Source organism: Vigna angularis, chromosome 7 (assembly GCF_016808095.1).
Source record: "Vigna angularis cultivar LongXiaoDou No.4 chromosome 7, ASM1680809v1, whole genome shotgun sequence".
NCBI classification, from domain to species: Eukaryota; Viridiplantae; Streptophyta; class Magnoliopsida; order Fabales; family Fabaceae; genus Vigna; species Vigna angularis.
Window position 1 is genome coordinate 17,977,002 of NC_068976.1, and position 22,422 is coordinate 17,999,423.

Sequence of the window (22,422 nt, forward strand, 5' to 3'; positions counted from 1 at the left end):
TTAACATTTTTATTTTATTATAATAGAAAATATAATACAGCTATACTAAAAAAATAATCATTATAATAAATTAACTTATTACGTTTTTTGGTTTTTATTTTCTTACCTTCACAATTTTATTTTATTTTTACATCCTCTCAAATTTTTTAAATGATTATATTATCTTTCGTAAAAGTCACATCATGCAAAATTCTTAGAATAAAATTTTCGAAACACATGAAATGTGTTGAGATTTAGAATAAGCTTTTTAAAACGCATATAATATATTATAAAATAAGTTTTTCGAAACATTCTTTATATGAAGGTTTAATGTCTCCGTAGGTCCCTATTTTGGTCATGAATTTCAAATAGGTCCTCTTCATTTTCGGCGTATCAATTGAGTTCTTATTTTTGTAAAATTGAATCAATTACAGGCCTGCCGTTAATTTGGAGAAACGGCCGTTACGGTATTGGTTAGGTGGCATGGTTGAGTGCAGACGTGGCATTTAAAACGATTATTGTATTAAGTAATTGGTATGCACGTATGTTTATTCAGTTTTGGGGTAAGGGCAAAGTAGGAAATTTGAAAAAATTAAAGGGCAATTGAGATTGGGGAAAGATTATTAGAGTATTAGGGTTCGCGTGAGAGGCCAAAAATCGCGATCGTAAGTTCGACCTGAAGCGGCAGAGTGCATGCAATAGGCGGTGTCTGTGGGTCCTTTTGTTGTTGGACGCAAGAAGCTGAAGCACGTGGTCAGTGGAGGTTCATCTAAAGGAAGGTAAGTGTTTGTGCTTTATTGTATTCGTTTTTATTCAATCGAAACTACACCGAATACGTGGTCCCCCATTGATGTATGGTTTGGTCTCTGGTTTTGATTGCATTTTGGTGGTCCCCCATGTATGTTTAAAGTTATTTGACTTTGTCTGAGTGCGTATGTTTAAAGTTATTTGATCTCTGTGCCTGTTTTAATATATATTTTTTTTGTCGTCATATGTTTTCATAATAGGCCTGTAGATATATTTATGTTGTGTTGTGCGTAATGGAGGACGCTATTGTGTGTGTGTTCCACCATGGAGGAAAGTTCATTAATGATAGTACCCTAAAGTATGAAGGGGAGACAACAACTTTGTCCTTTGACCCTGATAGGTGGAGTTTTTTTGTGGTTGTCAGTGTAGTCAAAAGTTTAGGATATGAGAATTTGAAAGATTTATGGTACTGTTTAGGAGGGGGTTTAGTGTTGGAAAATAGGTTGGAACAATTGATTGATGACAGAGGTGCCATGCATATGGCTAACTTAGCTAGGCTTAATGGTGAAGTTCACTTATACGTTGTCCATGTAGTTTCTGATCCCGAAGTCATTCATATGCTTGAAGACATTACTAATGATGAAGGAGAAGTTGAAGGTAATGGTACAGTACAAAAAGAGGTTGAAGAAGATGGTGATTCTGTTAAAGTAAATGGTGAAGGTGATGGTGACTTACAAGAGGTCAATGTTTGTGAAGAAGATGGTGACGGTGTTGAAGTAAATGGTGTAGTTGATGGTGACTTACAAGAGGTCAATGTTTGTGAAGAAGATGGTGACGGTGTTGAAGTAAATGATGTAGTTGATGGTGACTTACAAGAGGTGAACGAGGGTGAAGAAGATGGTGGTGCTGTTGAAGTAGAGGTTGAAGGTCATGGTCACGTACAAGAGTTGCATGAGGTTGAAGAAGAGCAAGAGTTGAATGTGTGTGAAAGAGTCGTGGAGGATGAAGTTTATCTTTGTAGTTGGAGTACATCTTCTGAAGAAGGTGATGTACATGGAATTAATGAGTGCTTAGAGGGCCTAGTAGATGTGAGTGTTGAATGTGATATAGATGGTGATGTAGATTGTAATGTCGAAGTAGATGTAGAAGTACAAGTAGAAAGTCTTTATGATAGTGAAGATGACCGTGATAATGTCAGTGTTGAATGTGATGGTCATGACGATAGAGGATTGTCAGATTTTGAGTGGAAATCTGAGGAATTTTTTAGTGCAACAAATAGTGATGAAGAGGTTAATGACAGTGAAGGTTATGGGAGGTTTGGTATTTTTTGTATGCCAAAAAGTATGGTAGACTTTACATGGGAAGTTGGGACTTTTTTTGCAGAAAAGCAAGATATTTTAGATGCTGTAAAAGGGTATGCCTTGGAAAATGGGAGGAATATAAAGTTTGTAAAAAATGACAAGAGAAGATTGAGGATGAAGTGCTTTGGTGCAAAAGGAGAATGCCCATGGACAATATACTTTGGTTATATGGAGACTGTAAAATCATGGCAGCTGAGAACTAAAAAAGACATTCATACATGCAGCAGGGAGTTCAACCTGAAGTTAGTTGACGCCAAGTGGTTGAGCAAAAAGTTGGTGAAAACAGTTCAGGAAAATCCTAAGATGAAGGGTGTTGATATTCGTGAAAAAGTTCAAAGGAAGTGGAACATAGGTATATCAAGGTCTATGGCTTATAGAGCCAAAGCTATTGCATCTAATGAAATTGATGGGTCCTTTAATGAACAATATAAGAGGATATATGATTATGCGCATGAGTTGTTGGAAAGAAATCCAGGATCTACAGTTAAGGTCCATGTTGAGAATAATGAGGGTGAGTTAATTTTCAAGAGATTTTACTGTTGTCTGAAGGCATGCAAAGACAGTTTTGTCTGCTGTAGGCCAATAATTGGATTAGATGGAGCCTTTTTGAAAGGGAAGTATGGTGGTGAGCTGTTGACGGCTGTTGGGAGGGATGGAAATGATCAAATGTTGCCCATTGCATACGCGGTGGTAGAAGTCGAAAACAAAGATTCATGGATGTGGTTTTTGGAACTTTTGATTGATGATCTTGGTGGTGGAGAAGTGTGTTCTTCAATTACTTTTGTCTCCGACCAACAAAAGGTAATAATCATATTTAAATTGCTTCTTTGGAATATTGGTTCATTAATTTGATATGGTGATAAATCATTTATGTTAACACCACAGGGTCTACTACCAGCCATACAACAGTTACTCCCAGGTGTTGACCAGAGATTTTGTGTCAGACACTTATATTCAAACTTTAGGAAAAAGTTTCCTGGTAAAAATCTGAAACAGCTGATGTGGAGGGCAGCTACTGCCACTCATCCACAAAACTGGGAAAGGGAGATGAGAAACATTAAAGATATAAATGAAGACGCATTCAAGCATTTGATTGCCATCCCTCCAAGGTTGACAATTTGTATTAATTATTTTTGCCCTTTCTATATTATTTTATGTTTGTCCATATTAGTTGCAGTTTTAACATGTGTATATATCATCTGTTGTAGATATTGGTCAAGGTCCAGATTCAGTCCAACACCAAAATGTGACACATTGGTCAACAATATCACTGAGGCTTTCAACAGTGTCTTGGTTCACACCAGGACTAAACCAATCATAACAATGCTGGAAGAAATTAGGGTATACATAATGCAAAGATGGGCAAAAAACAGGTCTAAGATACAATCATTTTCAGGACCAATTTGTCCAAAGATCCAGGCCAGATTTACAAAGGAATCCCAAGCAACCAAGAATTGGATACCTAGGTAACTTTAGTCATAACTTCATAAATGTTTATTCATTCCTTCGTAAACTTTATGTCAGAAACTTAAATGTTTATAAATGTTTATTTCTTTATAGCTGGTCAGCACACAAACTGTTTGAAGTAAGACACGTCTCCCAAAGTGGAGAAAAATTTGTTGTAAACATAGACGAGTTCTCCTGCTCGTGCAGGAGATGGAGCATCACAGGAATTCCATGTTGTCACTCCCTTGCCGCAATGAAGTTTCTTAATATTGATGGCCAGCAGTTCATTCCGGCTTGCTTTCTAAAGTCCACCTATGAAGAAACCTATGCATCAATCGTATATCCCATCAACGGCAACAACATGTGGGACCTAACACCATATCCGGATGTCATGTCTCCTAGGAAAAAGGTTATGCCTGGAAGACCTAAAAGGAAAAGAAGACTGGAGCAGTGGGAGATCAGAAAGGATGATTCACGAGTGAGCAAGGGTGGTTTGCGGAAGAGATGCGGGATATGTAGGGAGGTTGGGCACAACAGGAGTCGTTGCCCGAAAGCAACCGAAGAACCAATCATGCCATCATCGCAATTATCTGAAGTGTGTATGAATGATGAGGAAGCTGAACTATAGATGTGTGTAATAGTCTAAGGAACTTTGGTTATGTAATAGTCTAAGGAACAAGGTTAATTGTTTTACTGCTATGTACATTAATGAATGACAATGAGCAGGAACTATTTTGGATGTATTACAATGAGCAGGAACTATTTTGTCAATGACCAGGAACTGTTTTGGATGTATTACAATGTTTTGGTTATATTACGTAGTTGGACGAGCGCTAGACAAGGGAGGACAACCACATCGAACGGTCTTCAGCACGCACGTAGTTGGACGACCGCTAGACAAGGGAGGACCACCAGACCGAACGCTCTTCAGCAAGGACGTAGTTGGACGACCGCTCTTCAGCAAGGACGTAGTTGGACGAGCGCTCTTCAGCACGGACGTAGTTGGACGAGCGCTAGACAAGGGAGGACGACCACACCGAACGGTCTTGAGCACGCACGTAGTTCGACGAGCGCTAGACAAGAGAGGACCACCAGACCGAACGCTCTTCAGCAAGGACGTAGTTGGACGAGCGCTAGACAAGGGAGGACGACCACACCGAAAGGTCTTGAGCACGGACGTAGGTGGACGAGCGGTACACGAGGGACGACGACTAAACCGAACGCTAGGGAACAAGGACCTAGTTTGACGAGCGATACACACGGTAGGACGACCGGACCGAGCGTTAATTATTATGTAACATTGCTGTCAATAAAATAAACATTATACAATTTTCAAAAGGCTTAAAACCTGCTAAATTAAACCAAAACCTCAATTTATTATGTTTATCACTTCAGTAACACAACTTCATTCCTTCACATCTAGTCATATACATAAACACTACTACATCTAGTCATATACATAAACAGTTCCATCCTAACAAACAGAAAAACCCAGCTAATTTCTTCCTAAGAATACGATCAACACTACTACATTATGGATTTATGATCCATATTGAAATTACAATAATATTAAGTAAAAAAATCAAAATAACTAATCCTGTCAACACCTTCATCCATTTCTCCACAACGTTGACAGATTTAATCAAATCACTCATCATCTTCGATCCACCTCCCATTTCTCTTGTCTTTGACAAATACTCATGCTTTTCTTCCCACTTCACATTCGTATAGCTTTTGTCATCACCGTCTTCACAACACCATTTGAAGAAATTGCAACCACCTTCATGTCCAGTCTGTGAAAAAAATAAAAATTAAAACCACTTTCCAGGAGTAACAAAACCCTACTTCTACACGTTCTTACCTTGTACTTAGGGCAGCTCCAGAATTGCTTCCCTCTGTTCTTAGCAGTTCTAGCTGTTCTTACCACTGTTTTCTGTCCACAGAGGCAAAGGGGTGATACACCATCAATGGTAGATACTCCACCACCACGAAAAACGACATCACAGTTTTGATTCCGCCACCCATTGCATGTCGAAGATGAACAAGAATGCGACTTTTGCACTTCATTATCCATCACTTGGAAACGAACAAAGAACGCGCACCCTCCCACTTCGAATCGAACAAAGAACGCGCACCCTCCCACTTCGAATCGAACCAAGAACGCGCACCCTCCCACTTCGAATCGAACAATGAACGCGCACCCTCCCACTTCGAATCGAACCAAGAACGCCCACCCTCCCACTTCGAATCGAACCACGAACGCGCACCCTCCCACTTCGAATCGAACAAAGAACGCGCACCCTCCCACTTCGAATCGAACAAAGATACACCTGATTTTTGGATCGAACTTAGGATCCCATTTTTGGCCTCTCACGCGAACCCTAATATTAAAAACCCTCAATTTCTTTCCCCAATCTCATGTGCATTCGTCAATTAAAACCTTTTGGCCTTTAATTTTTTCAAATTTCCTAGTATGCCCTTACCCAAAACTGAATAATCAAACGTGCATACCAATTATTTAATACAAAAATCGTTTTAAATGCCACGTCTGATTAGTTACTGCAGTCAACCATGCCACCTAACCAATACCGTAACGGCCGTTTCTCCAAATTAACGGCAGGCCTGTAATTGATTCAATTTTACTAAAACAATGACTCAATTGATACGCCGAAAATGAAGAGGACCTATTTGAAATTCATGACCAAAATAGGGACCTACGGAGACATTAAACCTTATATGAAATGTATTCTAGAATACATGAAATATGTTTCGGAAAGCGGAATGAATTTCTTTTCCACGTTTTCTTTCTTCTTTTCTGCAACATTTTCCCTTTCTTCTTCCTCTACAATAGCACTAGTGATGGAAGTTGTAAGAGTAGCACTGAAAATAATAGTTTGGTAAGAAAGAGTGTTGGAGTCTTTATTCCTCATTCCATACTCAATTTTTCTGAAATGCGTAATCCAAAAGCTTTTTATTACACGGAAAGTATTTTTCAGATTATGTTGGTAGTTTAAGAGGTTATTTTCATGATTCCTGAACGCAATTGCCATGGTTTTTTCCTGTGGAGGATGGGAACATCTCACGCATCAAGAAGTACAATGAAGACAATCGAAACTAAGCCTGGTCACTTCCGCGTTGAGATACATATGAAAATAAATATTTCATTGTATACACTGTTACAACGAACTAATAGGTTCAACATGAATTCACTTGCTCGAGGCTGAACAACAACGAATAAAATAATCCAGAGGCGGAAGTCACGGTTATCTTTGCATCTTCCCAACAGAGTGCAGATAAATTGCAACAGAGACAACACTGTAAACATACGTTAACACTCGTATTAAAGTGAAGGAAAAGGGTAGAGAACAATTTATGTGAGACTACAGAATGAAGCATTTCAAAATCTGACGAGTTATCATTAAGTGCCAAAGCCAAAAAAAACACTAAAAAATATTCAAGATTTTAATTTCAGTTGCTGGTACAATATGACGTATTCGTGTAAGTGCAATACTTGGACATGGAAAGAAAAACACGATAGACATGGCAAGCACACTCATGATATAATATAAAGTAACTTACACTGTGCCCAGGAAGAAAGCAAGGGAGAGCTGGAAGCCAAAAAGGAACACAGAAACAACTGCTGTAAGAAGCATTGCAACTGAAGTAGAATACACCTGTGTCAATGGGAAAGTTAACTATAAACTTGAATTCCACTTCAAAAGTTTGTGCTGGAGAAAATAATAGGCGTTGGAATATTCGTATAAACAATCAATAGCACACATATAGATCACATTTTATGAAAGCATTATCAATCATCATAATGCAGCTCAAATTCAAAACAGTAGGTACAGAATAAAACCTGTGTGCAATTAACTTTATGAGCTCTAAAATTTCATGCTTTCACATTTGTGCTTTCATTCTTCTTCATATTTTTTTGTTGTTGGCTTCACAGTGATGCAGATTGGGGTTCAGACCTAGATTATAGAAAGTCTACAACAGGTTTTTTGTGTTTATCTTGGCCACAATCTAGTTTCTTGGGGATCACACAGAGAGTTGTCCCCCGTAGCAGCACAGAAGTGGAATATCGTAGCACTGCTGCCACTTTGACTGAAATCTTATGGACTTCTTCCTTACTTCAAGAACTGTGTTTTACCACAACTATTCCAACTATCTACTCTAACAACTTAGGTGCTGTTCTCCTCTCCTCAAATCCTATCACGCATTCTCGAAGCAAGCATTTTAAACTTGATCAACATTTTGTCCGTGTTCAAGTTCAGCAGAAGCAAGTTCGTCTCGTACATCTTCCTGGACGTTTTTTCAAGTAATGGACATATTGACCAAGCCTATCTCTGCCTCTTCCTTCAATAGATTGAAATATAAACTTAAGTTGTTTAAAAATCCCACCTTATGTTTAAAGGGGGATGATAATACATCACAAAAGTAACTGACTCTGTTTTATCAGATACTCTTCTTTTCCTATATATTTATGTTCTCCCTCTTCTATTGTAAGACAGTGTTATAATTCTTTGAATACAGTTTGCATCTATTCCTCTCTCCTTTTCTTCCTTTCTTACACAGTCGTCTGAAGAACATCGCTGAAGTTTTGTTCTTAAAGAATAGTTGGGGTCTGCAGTAAGTAACATTATCATACACTCTAGGCAACAAGGGATACCGCAAGAAGGTGTAATTCTAATCTAACATTCTTGCACAATTTTAGTCATTTCACCATTTTTATATTCAGTATATGTGACCATAAAATCCCGACAAACAAAAAAAAAAGTTTATCCTACGAACAAACAAATAATAAAAACTTATTCTGGAAGTAGCATGTTTAATCATATGAACAACTCCATTTAAAAAAAAAAAAAAAAATCCCATAGCTTAATTAAACTTGTAAATATTTAGAATTCTGTTGATGCAATTAAGTGGCAGAAGTATCATAAAATAGTCATAAACCCAAGTCTTACTTTGACAATGTTGTCAGCATACTTCATTACCATTGATACAGCAATTCCACTGCAAAAAGAAACAGCCATGTAAACTCATTACATCAACAAGAAACTGAAAAGTTCTGCGTGTATTCACTTGGAAAGAGATATTCACAGTTTTTGTGCAGTTTATGAGGTAAAGAGGTAGAGACAGAAAACGAGAGGACTTGAGCACTAAAAAGAAAATGGCTTAAAAGTGGCAATAGTTGAAAATAGAAATCACCAAAGATAAAGTGGAAATAATGCTTGTTTCATTCAATTGGTCTCAAAATTAGAAGAAAATAACTTCTCTCTTATTCAGTCTCCATTACATACATATAATACACACACACACACTGATTAGATGATTTAGGAAATAAGCAACCCCTATTCTAAGAAACAAATCCCTGCGTGATTGATATGTTAGTAATAAAATCAAGATACAGTCAGTATAAAGAATTAAACCATCCGAAACTTCCTAAAATATCTCTCCACGAAATAAAATCTAAAACTTCCTAAAATATCTCGACACTCTTCATTAAGTTGGTGAATAAGTGTTCACCATTCCCACCTAGGATATAATTCTCTCAAAGTTATCGTTGTTTAGCCCCTTGGTGAGTATGTCTACAAGTTGGCTTTGAGTAGACACATATGGAGTACAAATCAAGTCATTGTCGAGCATTTCTTTGATAAAATGTCTGTCCACTTCAATTTGTTTAGTTCTATCATGTTGTATTGGGTTGTGAGCAGTAGTTGACCTCCTATCAATAACTAAACTTGCATAAACAGCATTAGTATATATCTCAAGATTAGCATGCTTATTTCTTTTGGACAAAATTCTTCTTTCCGGTATCCCGTTCGAATATTGAACAATTCTAAGAATAGCATGTAAATGTGTTTTCTTTGGTTGATGTATAAATTGACTGACTAGACTGCAGTAAAAGTAGTACCTCATCTAAGCATAATAACTTCCTCTTTGTCTTGAATTTGAACTTAAATCCTAATACAACCTCAAAAACTAGTATTATGGAGTGAGAAATTGTCCAAGCCTTTAATGTGAGATCTCAACAGACTAAATCCCAAAAACCAGTGGCGGGATAGAAGGGTGACCCAAGTGGTCATTGAGACTTCAAACTTATACAGTATATTATGCTGTTAAATAAACTTATTTTGGTCCCTCCAGCAATCTGCACAGTAAAAGGAAACCAAACTTTTCAATCCTATTCAAACTTTTACAATATATTATGTTGTTAAACAAACTTATTTTGGTCCCTCTAGCAATCTACATAGTAAAAGGAAACCAAACTTTTCAATCCTAATAGTTATTCTGCTTCTTCTTAGACATGCTACCCTTACCTCCACTTGGTTTTCTTCTCTGACAGCTCAATTGTGTCACAGTTCCTGCCATTTTTCTTCACTCTCAAATTGCGATCAGATCTCGATTCCTCTATATTCCTAAGGTATGATTCTTGTGCTATTAAATTATAACTTTATCATTTGTTAGAGATTATAGAGTTTTTTATTTATTTAAGTGAATAAAATCCAAAGTAAACACCATAATTACATCCTTTTAAGATTTGAAGAAAGAATACCAAAATAGAAGTAAATTCCAAATGAATAAAATCAAGAAAATGTTGTGAATCCACAAACAAATTGTACCAATAGGTTTAAAAACTTTGATGTAATAGGGAAAGTGAGAAACGATGGTAAATTTAAATGGTGATATACTCGCATGGTGTAGTCAATACCTTAAGTACTTGAGCCAGTTATGTATTCCTTTCACTCAAAAAATACAGTTATGTATTATGTATTAAAGTTACATGTTATGCATATTGAAATTTTTTGTCACAAAAAGCTATGCTTTTGGGCTGGAGGCTCTCATAAGACTAATGGTTCCGTCCCAACCAACAACTAGCTACACAAGAATGGTAACTAGGGAAAAACTTCCGGCCCTCAACAAATTTTATGTCGCCATTACCTGAGTGCATGGTTGAAAATCATGAGAACTGTAATGAATGAATATCCATGGAAGAATCCCCTGAACAAAGACAACGTAAGGCATAAGTATATATTAATCATTTGACAATTTAGGGCTTATAACTACATTGAGAACAAACATATGGTTTTACAATGGTTGGTGCTGACATGATCAAATCATCAAACAACATATATTTCGTGTTACCCATTTGATGACAAGATTTTCTTCATATATGATCACAAAAAAATAGGAGTAAAATAGTGAGCAATGATCAAAAGAAACTGATTGTAAAATAAAAATCCGAAAGAAAAGCTCAGATTACTTGTTCATCACCGCATCAAAGTCTTGAACCAACATTGCAACCAAATTGAAGCACATGCCAAAGATATACAACCAGAAGTTCTGAACATTTATGTTCCGTGAAGGACGCTTTTTAATAATAGCCTGCAAAAAATTACGTACAAAAATTGCTAAGCCACAAATTGATTGCGAAGAAATCTTAGTTTAAAAACAGACAGGCAGATCCAAAAAGACTAATGAAATTTAGCTCAAGAATTAATAAATTCAGATGGACTGATTAAATCATTTGAACTTAATCCAAACAGGTATGAATGCTAAACAATTTTTAAGCAGCATATTCCATCAGTCAATAGCGGTCAACAGTACAGAGTATAACTTTGGCTTTACACTGAGTGGACTGTCATTTCGTGAAACCTCTAGGGTATTAATCTAACTGCTCCAAATTGAAATTACCTCAGTGTATACTCCTGCAAAACCACTCAAGAGAGCCATGACCTAAAAGGAAAAAACTCATGATCAGTTTCAAGCCATAAATTCAGCTTATATTTTATATTCCTAATATGAGAGCACCACAAATCTTAACAACTCACGATTGCCATCGCCCAACCTTGAAATGGAGTTTGAAGAACACGATCAGAACTGAAAACACATTACAATTTTTCTTCAGACAAATACAGCATGATTATCAATAAAATGTAAAACTTCTGCAATACTTTTTTTTTGAAGAAGTGTTCAAATTATAGGATTTAAGATAGCAGAAGAGGAGGGAAAAGAAACCCAGACTAAAAGGACACCAACTCACTTGATTTATCATGATATGATACAAAAGACGAAGCACCACTTTAGTTTATAGTAAGAATTAGGCTATGTACTAAAACAACACTAATACACTACATGAACAAATAATTACTTTGAAAAAGTTGTTTAAATCTAACTCAACTTTACAAAACTGGCTTAGAATGTGAGAATTGTCTCTACTTATATGTTGCATTTTTGCATTATTTCTAGTTTATGTGTGACTTTTTTTCCAATAATTACTAATGGGAAGTTAAAATCCTTAAGAATAAAACAATGTTCTTAAACACATAATTAAGGAAAAATTAGGCTTAAAGTTCACTTCTTAAGATAGTATCAGAGTCATCCGAAGTCTATCCTACCGATATTTGTTAGTTGTTAGGTATATCATGTCACCCACTATCACACTGTTAGGATATTTATCCTATTTTATCATCATTATAGTGTGTCAAGGGTTACCCTATTTATCATGATTATATTATGTCTAGGATTACCCTATTTATCATGTATTTGTGTATCAATTTATTCTTATAAATAGAAGATTGTGAGAGGGATCAATCAAGCCCTCTAGAATTATTTTACAGTTTCAATCTTAAGTTGGTATCAGAGCGGGTCGATCCCGCTCTGGTTTCTGTCTCGTAATATATATTTGTCCGGCGCCACAGTTCTTTGTCGCCCGCCGCTGCCCGCCGCCGGCCACCGTCAACCGTCGGCCACCGTCGGCCGTCGCCGGCCACCGTCTCCGGCCACCGTCTCCGGCCACCGTCCGGCCACCGTCACCGCCGGCCACCGCCCGCCATTGCCGGCCACCGTCGTCCATCACTGTCAAAGTTTCCTTCGTCTAAACCCTTAGGGTTTTCTTGTTCTTCGTTAGTACTATTCGTCTTCTTCAGAAATGGCGTCTGGCAGTACTCTTTCCTTCTCTGGAAGTCCATCAATTACCTCCGAGAAGCTAAATGGAAAAAATTATCTATCATGGTCTGCTGCTGTTGAAATGTGGTTCCTTGGCCAAGGGCATTATGACCACCTTGAGCGAGATGGAAGCCATGTGCCTACTGAAAAAGCTGATCAGTGGAAACAAGCAGATTTCCAGTTGTGTGCCCTGTTATGGCAATCAGTGGAACCCAAACTTTTTGTATCTTTGAGGGCTTTCAAAACTTGTCACTCCTTTTGGAAGAAAGCCCAAAACATTTATGCCAACGATATTCAACGTCTCTATGACACTACGAATAAACTTGCATCTCTTAAAATGGCAGACCATGATATGGTGTCCTTCATGACTGAAGCCCAATCTGCTGTCGAAGAACTTAGGATGTTTTTGGAAGTAGATCCATTAGAGGATATAAAAAAGAAACTAGACAAATTCTACATGGTGTTGATCCTTCGTGCCCTACATCCCGATTTTGATCATCTCAGAGATCAACTTCTAACTAGTCATGAGGTCCCCTCTATGGAAACATTGACCACTCGCCTTCTGCGTGTCCCGGTATCTCAAACTCAAGAAGCGCATGAACTAGTGGAACCATCTGTCATGGTTGCCACACGAGGAAGAGGAGGACGTGGCACTAGAGGAGGAGGACGAGGAGGTCGGGGACGTACTCAATGCACATATTGTAAAAGGATGGGTCATACTCAAGAGAATTGCTACTCCTTACATGGTTTCCCTTCCAAAACCGCCAATATTTCGAAGACTGAAACTTCCACTTTGAAAACTGAAACCTCTACTTCTATGTTTTCTGAGGATGAATATCAAGAGTATTTAAGGTTAAAGTCTAACAGCTTGGCACAACCATCTCAATCTCCCAATACATCAACAGCCTGCGTTTCTCAATCTATGGAATGTCAAAATTCATGGGTAATTGACTCAGGTGCTTCTGATCACATTTCTGGTAATACCTCTTTGTTCTCATCTATTTCCTTTCGAGAAAAACCTCATTTCATAACTCTTGCAAATGGATCTAAAACTTCTTCCAAAGGAGTCGGTCATGTTTCTTTGTCTCCCTCCCTCAATCTCAACTCAGTCCTTTTTGTCCCTAATTGTCCTTTTAATTTAATTTCCTTAAGCCAGTTGACTAAAATGTTAAATTGTTCAATAACCTTTGATCATAAATCTTTTGTTATACAGGAGCGTGGTTCGGGGAGACAGATTGGAGAAGGATATGAAGCTGGCGGATTATACCATTTTGGATCTCGTCCAAGGGTGTCTTGTGTTGCTGCTCTTAATCCTAAAGTGCTACATGATCGACTTGGCCATCCTCATTTGTCCAAATTAAAAAAGATGTGTCCTGAACTTAGTGGTCTCCAAACCTTAGAATGTGAGTCATGTCAATTAGGAAAACATGTTAGATCTTCCTTTCCTAAAAGGTCTCAATCAATATGTAATTCTAGTTTTTCCATCATCCATTCTGATATATGGGGACCTAGTCGTATCTCCTCCTTTGGTTATAGATATTTTGTTACCTTTATTGATGAATATTCAAGATGTACTTGGGTTTATCTTATGAAAAATCGTTCTGAATTGTTAGCTATCTTTACATCCTTTTTGAATGAAATCAAGAATCAATTTGGTCAAGTTCACCTATTGATAAAGGATTGTTATATGAAGATAAAGGAAGCATTCATGTCTCTGGGTATTGTGATGCAGATTGGGCAGGTTCACCTATTGATAGACGGTCTACAACAGGATATTGTGTTTTTCTGGGAGGAAACATTATTTCATGGAAAAGTAAGAAACAGAATGTAGTAGCTCGATCAACCGCGGAAGCCGAGTATAGGGCAATGGCATCACTAACATGTGAACTTATATGGGTGAAACAATTCCTTCAAGAGGTTAAATTTTGTGACATCCATACTATGAAGATGTATTGCGACAATCAAGCTGCTCTCCACATTGCATCAAATCCAGTGTTTCACGAGAGGACTAAACATATAGAAATTGATTGTCATTTTGTTCGTGAAAAGTTGTTGACCAAAGAAATATGTACTGAGTTTATTGGGTCAAACGATCAACTCGCAGATGTATTGACCAAGTCATTAAGGGGTCCTCGGATTGAGTTTATTTGTTCCAAGCTTGGTACATACAATTTGTATGCTCCAGCTTGAGGGGGAGTGTTAGGATATTTATCCTATTTTATCATCATTATAGTGTGTCAAGGGTTACCCTATTTATCATGATTATATTATGTCTAGGATTACCCTATTTATCATGTATTTGTGTATCAATTTATTCTTATAAATAGAAGATTGTGAGAGGGATCAATCAAGCCCTCTAGAATTATTTTACAGTTTCAATCTTAAGTCACACCAACCATTAATGTATAGTCCTACACTCAAAATGTATATGTCTCGGCATGAGGGTGTGTTGGAGATCCTACCAAGAGATAAGGCAGATTTAAAATATGAGTGAGTGCAAATCTCATCTTACAAGCCAACTTTGTAAGATTGATTTAAGCTTAAAGTTCACTTCTTAATCTATTATAGAAAAAAGACACCCTTCCTGGTGAGACATTCAAACCTCACCTTTTCACCTTTTTTTCTGCATTCCACTATGAAATGATAGAAACAAGGAGGATGTATCCCAAAAAGAGAATGCCCCTATGCAACCGTCTTCTTAAAACCAAATGCCTAGAACCATAAACTTCTTGAAAAAATATATAAACCAAAAACCAACTCCCTACTATTTATGCCTCATATTAATACAAGCAAGGAGCACTAATGGTAATAGCTCACATCTTTTAGCAGTCACACTTGCTAAATTACTAACCTATTATTTATGATTCATTTGTTCGTTACATCATAACTTGTAAATAAAAACTTGACGACAATGTGTATTACTAGAGAACACATATACTACATTTATGGGAACATACAAATACCCAAGTGAAGGCCACATGTCAGGCTTGAATTATTCTTACTTTGAATTCAACTGAGCAGTAGTGCACCCAGCAGTGAGTAGAACAAAAGCAGCCCACTGAATTTCACTTAACCTGAAATGTTACAAGACAACGCCAAACAGATTTAGGAAACCTGAATTTCGGTGATGTAATCAATTCAACTAGATAACATTTATAAGTCATTAGGCTTAAAATAATAAAATATCCAAATAAAGATTGACAGTAGTGTGTTTGTAGAACATTTCATAACACATTGAGCCATAAGTTTTTCCTGCTCATTTTTTTCCAGACAAAAGTTTGGCATATAGAGGATATGACTTGCATTGATCCTTCACAACAATTCTCATGATGAAAGGAGAAATGACAACAATTTTCTTTTTTTCTTTGTGTGCATTTTAAGAACAGAAAACGAAAGACTTACCTCTTCTTAAGTATAATTCTGTATAGAACACCTGTACTGATAATATTTAAGTTCTTTAATATTTGATAGCCTGGAGCATCTACATATGCAAAGATGTAATACTGCCAAAAAATTGAAAAGAAAGTACATCCACATTTCAGAAGGGATTAACGTATCAGTTGCAATAACAAAGTTGTACAACATTCTCATGGCCACCATAACAAACATAACCATCCGTCACCGACCTGAAGCAAATTTTTGACAAGATAAAGTACGGCTGGTATAGGATACACTATAACTTCATCGAGGGTCGTAGTCAACCTAGGTCCAAGGAAAAATACACATCAAGTTATTTAAATTCATTTTATACAAAACACCAAGGGGAAAAGATAATGCTTTGGTGAAAAGATGAAGCTGCAAATGCCTAAACACTTCTACAAAAAACACTGTTCACACACTCCCCCACAACATTAAGTAAAACAATATAAAAGAAGTTCAAAATTAAAGTATCAAAAAATAGTAATGGAGTAGTCATGGGAATACAGCTCAAATTCCCATTAACACAGTTTTGGCTTCAAAATTGACCTTTGAGATCATATAGTATAGCCATATGTTTCAATTACCTAATGCAATTGTGCTTAATTTATATGGTGAAGTATTAAACTGTCAATCAGATTCAAAAGGAATACACAGCTACTTTTTTCTTCCTATGAATTAGACATCCGGGTTATTTCTTCAGGAAATAAAGAAGTCCGAAAGTTTACACATGCAATTAACAGTCAAATTAATCAAGTTCAAAAAGTGTCCAATAGAATGGATTAAAAATCTTCACCAACATAAATTAAGAGACAATGCTCTGTTAATTGTTTATATACTCCCTGACTTGCTCCTCATTATTGCATAATAGTTTGGGCATAGTAGTACGTAAGAACTAAACCAAAAAATAAAAAATAAAACTTGTGATCAAAGAACACCTATTGTCCTCATTGACACCATCTTTTTTCCATATTCTTCCCAGGGCCACCAGGGATATAGCACATTTTAAAGTCTCAACCTATAACCAAAAGAGTAATCAAATAAAAATAAATTAAAAAGTTCCAAATATTATCACTGTAAGAAAGATAATAAAAGTAGAAACAAGTAAAAGAGAATTAAGAGAATGAGCCTTTGGGATATGAGGATGTTGTATCTCCTCACCATAAAGTTAGCAGTAGTGACACTGTACTCATACTTTCCAGCTCTCTTGGACCAAACTATTAGAATGGCTTGTGAACTAGTAAGAATAGTCAGTGCAAGTGTAACAACGGACCTATATCAAAAGGGGTAATGATTAATTAAGAACTCAAACAAGTATTCACTTATTATATGTCAATTGTCATACTTGCGCTTCCACTTTGCCTTGGTCCTGTGGATGTCAATCCTGGTTTCTCCCCCGGAACTCAAACTGCTATCTGGCACTGGAGGTGGAGAAAAGGTGTTTATACGGAATGTGAAAACCAGAAATGGATTCTACATCAGAGGAGCGACATTAGGTACCTGAAAGCAAAAATGATTTTTCAACGTCTTCAAGGGCCCCGTCCCTAACTTCATCCTACAGCAACGCACCAAATCAAAATCACCATTAATTAAGACCAATCGGTTGACGGAAGAAATATGCTAACTAACTCTTCACCAAAGCAATCACCTCACCTCGTCTTTGATTTTCCTGTACTCCATTTTTTTGCCTATATCACAGAGATCTGCCCTTCACTCTCATGTGCACCGGAAAACAGAGTTCAAATTCTAAACTCTTACTTTCCGAATCCTGGATGCAACCCAATGCCAGCCAAGCCAACAGATCTCGTCTCCACTGCTCGCTGAGGCTTAATTGCCACACGAAAATTTCTAATCCAATAAGTCTATTGAATTTGGAACATGACCTTATCACATGGAAGAAATTTATGTCAATTTTTAAAAACTTTATGAATATACAAGCGGAGTCCTAAATACAAGTATAATTAAGGAGATAATTATTATGGTAAAATTAATTAAAAAATATTTTATTTTCTATGTTTATAATATTCTAATTATATTGTAAAAAGACTCATATATTTTATTAAAATAAAAAAACTATAATTATAATCAAATATGTATAATAAAAATAGCTATAAAATATTTTAGCTTTTATTTAAAAATGATAATTATAATATATACAATAAAAGCACTTTAAACTTTTGTGTAATATAAATATATAAACAGTAAAATAAAAAAAATAATGCCAAAAAAATACATAATTCAGTTTCCTTGATAATTATTATAGATAATGGTTTATTAAAGATTTTCTTAAAATGTCTTTATGATCGAGATTTTATAATTTATAATATTAAAGATATGAAATTATTAGATAGAATTTAAAGAGAGTTTTATACATTTACGAGAATTATATATATATATATATATATATATATAGATTAATATCTTAATTTTAATATAGTATTTTCAAAAAGTCCAAGATTTTTTTTAAGTGTGATGACTTTTATTTTTAAGAAAAAAAATATTTTTAAAATAATTTTAAAGAAGTACATGAAAGTAAATTCAAAGGACATTTTGTTAATGTCAAAAATTTAGACACTTGAAGAAAATTTTATTGGTGTAATGTAACAAATTATGTTTTAAAGTTTTGTAAAAAAAATGTCTATTATTTAAAAATGTTGACTTTAAGAAAAAATGTCTATTATTTAAAAATCTCAACTTCAAGTTTTGCATATTTCTTACCAAAGTAAAGACTAAAACTCCATGATTCGCTAAACATTTGATGTAACTTACCAAGAATAACAAAAATACCTATAGATATTTGTTAGTGATATTAACAATACATGCAGGTAAGAATAAAGATAATATATAACAGGTATCTTAATACTTATTTATAAATAGAAAAAGTATAAATATTATATTATTCGTATTAGTTTGTTTGTATATTAAAATTAAAATTTAATTTATATTTTTATTAAATTAAATTAAATTTAATTAAAATTAAAATTTAATTAATACTTTATTAGTTTAAATTTAATTAAAATTCAATTTTAATATATATATATATATATATTTATATTTTATTTAGAAAAATTATAAAATGTATTTTTTTAAATGTTTATAACTATTCGTAAATATTAGTAGATTTTTTAAAATTCAACAATATGTTTTAAACCAAACTAAGGGATAAGGGTTTTGTGAAATCTTTTTATGTTAATAGGTAAAAGGATTGGAGTTGGTTGGATGTATTTACTAAGATAAGCTAATCTTTTTTTAAAGCTAATGCTTTATATCATTTGTTGACGAAGCTAACTCTCCATGAGGTAATTGGATGATTTTCCAAGTAAAAGAGCCTATTACCTGTTAGAAACAAAAATAAATAGAAATAAAGTTCCAAAAAAATGAACACAATAAACCATATTCTTCTCCAATATGAGTTTTACTCACGTCTCAAATGAATTCAATAACATATTCAAATAAAATTTGATCGAAAGTGAGAATGGTTTACAGATTTCAATAGAAATAACAAATTTTTTTTCTGTTGCTGATCAAGTAATTGGTAAACATTATTCATGTTCGACACGACTAATTGTCATCCCTATCTATTACACAAATCAACACATATCTCTGAACCAAATATTGTAGGAAAATATTCTTCATAAGTTACTATTCTTACTTCTCCACTTCCTTCATTCATCACCATCAAACCTTCATCTTATTTATTTTTTCTTTTACTAGGTTGATACATAAATCCAAGATATCAGAATCTCTTAATAATTCAAAATATCTTATCCTAATCTATTATTTCTTTTTATAACACATCCTTATGCTTACCTCCAAAAACTAATAAAGAAAATCATCATATTTGTGACCAACTCCATCTTGAATAATTAATTATCTTATCATATATTGTCCAAACAAAAAAATAATTGTAAACACACAATTTTTTTACATAATGATGAGTTTTTAGAAGATAGTTACTATAAAGATAAATAATACTAATGAAATCTCAACCTGATCAACATAAGATATTGACACAAGTTTCAACCAAAAGCCTTAAAACAATAGGGTCATCATCTTTATATAGTATTCAACTCTCGTGTTTATCTTTAATACAGAGTTAGGACTCATACTATAATTTCTATTATTCTTCCATTGAGAAGTGAGTTTCTTTCACATTAGTGCATCTCCTCAATATTCCTAATTCTCAAGTATACATTTTTTATTATGATCCTTGTTAACAAAATAGACTTACTTGAATTCTCCATAAAAAAAACTTTCAATACATAAATCGAACTAATGAATTAATAAAAAAAAATAACCAATTTTTCATACCACTATTAATAATAAGGAAAATAATCTCTTAATATAATAGAAATTTAACTACTTCCACACTTCAAAACCTAGTTCCATAAATACTCAATGAAAATTTTATTATTCATCATACAATTTTTTTATAAAAGGTGAAAATTCATATAATTTTTGTTAAGTATTTATAGATATAGGCACCACTTCTTATACTTAATATTATTTTCATTGCGTGATTTCCAATATATAAGTGTTCCGTTATCTAAATTATTGAAATATAATAAAAAAAATCTGTTCAATCCAAGCGATTCATTAAATAAAAATCATCAATATTTGAATTAAAATATGCGTGTTAGATTACTAAAAATACAACGAGGATGAATGTCGGTTATAAAAAATACAGAAAGGATTATATCTAGTCTATTTAAAAATGATAGTAGGAGACGTAAGTGTATTCTAATTAAGGGAAACACGTATTTTTTTAAAAACTAAAGGAGGGTGTGTAATTTAACTCAGGAATTGAGAACTCTATAACTATTAAATTAACTTATATACTAAGGTAACCAAATTTAAAATACTTTTTAAAAAATATATAAGAAAAATATATACAACATATTAGTAGTGAGATATCTTTTAACTAATTTAATTAAATAAATTTGTTGAATAAAAAAATAAAGGTAGGTATTAATGTAATATTTAATGTTATTATTATAGAATTTAAATAATTAACCATTTTTTCTAGCATATTATATATTTAAAATATGTGTTTGTGTTAAATAATTTTATTTATATATAGACATAAGTATGAAATCTATCCTAAAAAGAGTATGAAATATGTAATATATTTAAAAATATCATTTAAGCTAAATAAAATGTAGATAATAACAAGATGAAAGATTTTTACCGCCCTGGTCCGATCTGGATCCAGTGAGTGAGTATTGACTTGAAAATAAAAACACCACATAAGAAGAGACAACTGGAAAGTGAAGAAAGACAGAAGAGAAGAAGTAAAATAGCAACACATGACCCAATGCTCGCGACCCCACCAAAGGAATAAAACAGGCTGTGGTAGAGCTGTGTGGTGCGAAGGTTCCATTTTACCTCCCTACCTTCTTATTGTGCTTTCCTTCGTAACCAAACAGTGCTTGAAAGCATGGGTGTGGGTGAGAACCGGAGTTTCTTCGGCACCGGAAAGCCATCGCTTCCTGTGTCGCGTTCTGACTCTAACTCTAACCTAAATGAAGGAGGCCTTCGCCGGCGTCTTTCCTCTCTGTCTCTCAAGATCCAAGGCTCCACGGCCGGCGGCGGAGGCGCATCGTATTGGTCGTTTCCCAGATCCAAGTCTCTCTCATCGATGAGTGACTATGCCGGCACCTCTATCAGGAAATGGTGGGACCGGAGCTGGGCTTGGATCCTCTCCAGGAAGCCAATCTTTGTGGCGGATCTCGAAATGAACCATCAGGAAACGAAGCTCCTCGGCTCCCACAACAGAGGCACTCTGAGACATGTTATCTATAAGATGCGCTCTGAGATCCGAAGATTCATCCCTTCTTCTGATCACGCCACACTTCCTCAAACCTCCTCTTGAATTCCAGCTCGTAATGCTTCATGTGCACCTACGTCTTTCAAATTGCAGATCTATTGCTATCTATTCCTTTGTTCTTTCTTGTGTACAATTTTTAGTGTTCATGTTTCTTCAATATTGTTTCTCCCAATGGACCATCTCACACTAAGCCTGTACTGTACGCAAATTACGTGCATGTATAATTGCTATATATCCATTAATATTCTATCTATGTTGTGGCTTGGCTTCCTATGCTATATATAAAATTGCCTAATGGAGTATTTTATTTTTAGCTGCAATTGCTCACTGCAAGCTCTTGAATTGTAAAACTCATTTTAGTGAGAATTCCATAGAATGCATAATGATTGGTGAATCCTTTGTTTTACATGTCCTGAGATGGAAGTTTCTTTTCCCAAGTTGCTGTTTCCTTTCATTTTTTCTGCCATTTGTATCTAACTCATCTCTGTCGGTGTGGTGCGGTTGCCGTTTCATGTGGCGGTTTATGACTCAACGACACACTGTTCCACCACCACAACACCAACCAACCAAAAATCACATATATATTCATACGATTTTTGTCGGTGCACTATTTATTTTCTCCCTTTTTTTTCACTCTTTGCTAAATAATTTTTTTTCCTTTTCACTTTTTGATAAATAAGAAATAATTGTTTT

At 34.9% G+C, this 22,422-nt stretch overlaps 3 protein-coding genes across 3 annotated transcripts; 1 reads left to right on the plus strand and 2 right to left on the minus strand.

Annotated features, from left to right (window-relative positions):
- Positions 1–4,932: 4,932 nt before the first annotated feature.
- Positions 4,933–5,664, minus strand: LOC128197729 (uncharacterized). The gene is made up of 2 exons (XM_052880194.1): positions 5,395–5,664; positions 4,933–5,326 (listed from the first exon to the last, which is right to left on the minus strand). The coding sequence occupies exons 1-2, from the start codon at positions 5,605–5,607 to the stop codon at positions 5,066–5,068; spliced, it is 474 nt and encodes a 157-aa protein (XP_052736154.1). The 5' UTR covers positions 5,608–5,664; the 3' UTR covers positions 4,933–5,065.
- Positions 5,665–6,643: 979 nt separating this feature from the next.
- Positions 6,644–17,797, minus strand: LOC108320177 (CMP-sialic acid transporter 2). Its single transcript, XM_017551525.2, has 15 exons — positions 17,556–17,797; positions 17,403–17,457; positions 17,248–17,323; positions 17,064–17,175; positions 16,841–16,920; positions 16,112–16,187; positions 15,888–15,988; positions 15,488–15,559; positions 11,369–11,417; positions 11,232–11,273; positions 10,801–10,922; positions 10,479–10,538; positions 8,501–8,549; positions 7,113–7,207; positions 6,644–6,848 (listed from the first exon to the last, which is right to left on the minus strand). The coding sequence occupies exons 1-15, from the start codon at positions 17,580–17,582 to the stop codon at positions 6,797–6,799; spliced, it is 1,068 nt and encodes a 355-aa protein (XP_017407014.1). The 5' UTR covers positions 17,583–17,797; the 3' UTR covers positions 6,644–6,796.
- Positions 17,798–21,202: 3,405 nt separating this feature from the next.
- Positions 21,203–22,042, plus strand: LOC108320162 (uncharacterized). Its single transcript, XM_017551510.2, has one exon. The coding sequence runs from the start codon at positions 21,340–21,342 to the stop codon at positions 21,772–21,774; it is 435 nt and encodes a 144-aa protein (XP_017406999.1). The 5' UTR covers positions 21,203–21,339; the 3' UTR covers positions 21,775–22,042.
- Positions 22,043–22,422: the final 380 nt, after the last annotated feature.